General features: G+C 41.0%; 1 protein-coding gene across 1 annotated transcript in view; it reads left to right on the top strand.

The window, feature by feature from the left end:
* Window positions 1–2,914, top strand: part of LOC101853006 (methyltransferase-like protein 7B) — a 4,593-nt gene extending 1,679 nt beyond the window's left edge. Inside the window, exon 2 of the mRNA XM_005100629.3 lies at window positions 2,395–2,914. Coding sequence (XP_005100686.1) covers window positions 2,395–2,637 — 243 coding nt within the window. The 3' untranslated portion in view covers window positions 2,638–2,914. The remainder of the gene's footprint in view (window positions 1–2,394) is intronic.
* Window positions 2,915–4,881: the final 1,967 nt, after the last annotated feature.

Here is a 4,881-nt window from a genome sequence, read left to right as displayed (position 1 = left end):
GGTGAATCATAGGGAATAATTAATTATGATACACGATAGTCAAAATGTCAAAGGCGACTTAAGTGGCCGCCTTAGACAGGTGGATAGTGGATGTGCACATCTTGAGTCGTATACAGCGCAGTGTCATATATATTTGTATAATTAAAAAAAGGAATTAGTTAAAAAGAAGCAAGTGGAGAAATTAAATGGGAAGTGGTCATTTGTACAATTTAAAAGGGATTGTCTTATAGATGGCTTTTAGAGCAGGCTCAGATAACTCAAACATACATCACAAATTGACAACAAAAATTATGTTTGACACGTAGAAGGTAAACTTAGATAAATAATATATATTGGAGAAAATGAAGGGGAGTAACTCAGGGAAATCACTTTAGCTATGGTTACTTTTTACTGTTACTGATTCACAGCACACAGCTGTTCGAGTGGTGCCGTGTCTCTTTTTGAACCTGTTCAATCAGCCTGTACTTCTTGTGAAGTCAAAGCCAAGTTCCTTTAAAACTCTTTGACCATGTCTGGACGCTTGCAGCATCTGTTAAAGTTGAGGTTTATAACCGTGTCTGGATGGTTTCACCGTCCGATTCAAAGTTTATGTGTGTATTATAATGGTATGGACTGAAATATATTATAGTAATTAAATACGAGCTAACAAGCCTTTAGCTTGACCCGGAAGTCAAAGACAATAAATTCTACATCTGGTTGACACTTTGTTGATCGGTTTGAATAAAAACAAACGTTTTCAAAAACTATATGTCGAGTCGCATTTCCACAAACAAACACACTAAAATTACGAGATAAAGTGATTTGAAATTGCATGGTTAAAGAGTTAGTTGGGATTTTGTCATCAGCTTTTAACATCAAGATGGGACGGGAAATAGGAAGAGACACACCACATGGCCTGTGCTTGGTGAAACCTTGGAAACAATGCCGGTTCAGTCATGCTCTCAAAATATCTGGCAAAGTGCATTGGTTTCCTGTTGGGTTGACATCCAGTGCTGGTGTTTTTAAAAAACAAATTTTTAATGTTGATTTTTTAAAAACATAGAAAGCATTGATTTTGAGGATTCCAAATCTCCTACAAATCCCCCAGGGCGGTGCCACTGACCGAAGTGTCTTAGGCCATTCCCAAAGGGGGGATATTTCTCGTTCAAGCATAGAAGAATGAATGGACTGACTCATGTCTCGCTCATAACTGTGCCTGATCTGCGACAGAGAATTACTGCTTTTTCTTTCCTAATCCTTACTATCGTCATTTTACCTCTACTTCTTTTGTATGTTTGTCACACTCTTGTGACCCACTATTTCCGGGGTGCCTAGTCAAAGCAGACTTTGTGCTGTTGAAGCTAGAGAGGTGAGCAGAATAAGTCTGATTCCCCCTAAGGACTTCTCTGTTGACATCCACCCCCTTGGCGCTCATATGACTTTTACTGTTGTGAGCGCCGTAAAAACCTCTACTAAAACTAAAACCTCTTACTATGTCTGTGTTACTCTTAGTGCCGGTCTTCTTGTCCACCCATACTAAAATCTGATCCTTGGTTTCTATTGTCAGACAATTGAGTTTTCTCTTCTCTGCCTCCATGAAAAGTACCCGATTTCGATAAAGGACAGAAAGAAGGATGGATAGTGGGTTAGTGGGTGTGTCATGATTTTTTCTGGCAACAAGAAAAAGGAAAAAAATACTGCTGATGAGCCTAACGACCTAAATGACACTATGAAACATTCAATAATGTCAGAGTCAGATCATAACCATGACGATGTTATCAATTTACTCTTTAGAGCACGCCACCCACCCCTCTTGCAAATCACTTCCCAATCCATACCTTCATGTTCAAACAGCCGTACACACACATGATGCACATCAACACAAATTCGAGCATTATTCACACACCACACAGCCCAATGCAACTCCGCACTGTCTGTCTGTCTGTGATATATACACCCCAGCACTCAGCACCCACCCACACATGATCAGATTCAAGTAAGTTCCAGTGCCTTTGCCTAAACACACGACATGTTACAAGTACACACACTGCAGTTACCGTGTACTGTGTGACGATTCGTTTCAGTTCCAACAGTTGTCTGTTCTGTCTGCAAGTATGGCTCGTGGGTGTTTGGCGGGTGGTCTGGTGTGGTTTGCTTCTTCTTTCCTATCAAACATCTGTTGTCTTTTTCTCCCCTCCTTCTTTTTTTGTGTTTGTTACTCCCTTTTAACACCTCTAATCTTTGGCACTTATAAAATAAATATGACCTTATTGCGTTGCAAGTGCCGTAAAACTCTAACTAAAACAAAAAAAAGCGTGGCTCTTTCATCTAATCTTAAGTAATAAATCACATGACCTCTGTATTGATGTGATTACATATATATATATATATTATGTTTTTGTGTATTTATTTCAGGGTGGTGTTTTCTACTACTTGGAGCATGTTGCTGGTGAAAAAGGCTCCTTCATCCGATCAGTTCAGGACTGGCTTCAAGTGATATGGCCTTATTTTACTGGAGGATGCTCCGTCAACCGAGAGACCTGGGTCTATTTGGACAAGTCCAGGTTCCGAGACGTGCAGTATCGACGCTACTCGGCCAACACGTGGTTAGCGTTCTTCATCAGGCCGTTCTTGTACGGCACAGCTGCGAAGACATAGCAGCAAAGAGTTTTTTAGGGGAGAGTTACGTTTATTTTCCATTTTATACCTGTATGAATGAAGCATGTTTGGTTGTCGACGCATAAAAAGGTTTTTGTTTCAATTTTAATACTCTGTCTGGCATGCATTTATAGTGAAACATGTCATGTACATAGCGAACATATTTTTAGATTAATTTTTAGTCCTGAATTTTAAAAAAACAATCTGATCTATTTGTATTTAAAATAAACTCGTAACATAATAACAAAATTTGTTTATATAATATAATAAAAAAAATTGCTGTGTCCTGCTGATTTTGCTATGTGTGCCTGCTAGACTGTAGAATGTATTACAGTCAAACCCTGTTATACCGCCTAGCTTGGGGGGAGCATCAAGTTGGCAGTGCAGTGGCTCTGACGGTATTACAGGATAGCACAGGTTGCCATCTTGACTAGTGGAAGGCTGGTAGAGACAAGAGATAATAACTGGCCAGTCTTGACTCATTCATATATTAAATTAGATATATTATATCTGTTTTGCAGGGTTGTCATGCGAAGGGAAAAACGAATAGCAACCAATTACATACAGTTGACTGCGAATGAATTGATGTTGTTGGGGGAGGGGGAAAAAATCAGGTCCTCTTGAGTTCAAGAGTGTCTTCTCCTTTAAATTCAGCAGCCTTCTGTTCGTGATTTCTGTCAGTGACCTGTCATTCAAGATTCTCCCTAGAGGTTTGTGGTCCATTGTCACAGTGAGGTCGGTGCAACCTTGGATGTAGTAACGTGTTTGATGTAGTGCGTATGCCACAGCCAGAGCCTCTCCTTCAATTGGGGCGTATCTGCTCTCGGCTGACGTCGTGAATGGACTCCCTGCAAGGCAGAGTTTCCATCCTTCATGGCAACAGTCAGGGTTTCTTTTAGGACATCTTCTTTCCTATCAAACATCTGTCGTCCTTATCTCCCCTCCTTCTTTTTTGTGTTTGTTACTCTCTTGTAACACCTCTAATCTTTGACACTTATATGACCTTATTGTGTTGCGAGTGCTGTAAAACTCCTACTAAAACTTTAAAAAAAAAAACTCTTTTAGGACACTGACAATATTTCTCTCGTAGCAAGAAGCCGACACCATGCACTGAATAGTCAGTCGACAAGCATGTCGGCCGCGTGGGGTCAAAAAGCCGGACACTATCCTTCATTTCGTTGATGATTATTTCTTTGGACTTGGTGAAGGCCAGGTCGTCTGTCCACACAAATTGTGTTGATGGTTTCAGCTGGTGTCGGAATGGCTGCATTTGCTTGGTCATAGAGAATGCATAAGGGCCGTGGTCTATCAGCCCGAACCATGCTGGGGCGCCAGTGATGTCACTTGGTGTTAGGAAATGTTTGATTGTGTCAAGGAATTTGGAACTGGGTCTTTTTTTTTTTTAGTAGAGGTTTTACGGCGTTCGAAAGTGCATAAGGTCATATGAGCGCCAGAAGATTAGAGCTGTTACAAGAGAGTAACAAAAATAAAAAAGATGAAGGGGAGATAAGGATGATAAATGTTTGATAGGAAAGAAGGAGCAAACCACACCAGAGCACCCGCCAACCACCCACGAACTGGATCTGACGTTTGTCGGTGTCACTGTGAGGCCAGCCAATTCCACTGTGTCATGTGCCAACTGGAACTTCTTGGGGTTCTGAGTTATTCCGTTGCGGGCGCATAGGTCCAGCCAGCTGCATGTCTGGTGGAATGCTGATTCGATGCCGTCTGCCCACGTGCATGTATCATCAACGCATTTGACCTTGTTTTCAAAGTTTGATATGATGGCATCAAAGCGCTGATGTTAGTGAACTTGCTCTTTATTAAGATTCAAAGGATGACGGACAGTCTGAGGAAGGATGAGAGATGAGTTAGTATGAAAGATGAGAGATGAGTTAATATCTTTCTAAAATGTAATTCCAATTTCTTAAAAAATATTTGCCAAAACTTAAGAATAACAGTATTTTTCTGAATCAGTTCAAGTCATGAGCAAATCAGCGACAAATGCTAAAAGTAGACAGAGAGATGTGTATGGGAAAGAGATAATGTCAAACAGTCATCGATGGCTTCCGTGTGCAAAGTGTACCTCTGGTGGCCAGTACGCTAGTGGTATAGCGGGACAGATTTCTATTTGTCTGATCAGGACTGTAGGCCTCTACAACTCCGACAGTTGGTGGGTGGTGGTGCAAGGGCCCCAAATACTGTGTTTACATTGGCAAAACCTGGCTGAAAGGAGAGAGAGGG

The sequence above is a fragment of the Aplysia californica genome, unplaced genomic scaffold (genome assembly GCF_000002075.1).
Source record: "Aplysia californica isolate F4 #8 unplaced genomic scaffold, AplCal3.0 scaffold00254, whole genome shotgun sequence".
In the NCBI taxonomy this organism is placed as follows: Eukaryota; Metazoa; Mollusca; class Gastropoda; order Aplysiida; family Aplysiidae; genus Aplysia; species Aplysia californica.
This window is presented reverse-complemented; position numbering and strand designations above follow the sequence as displayed.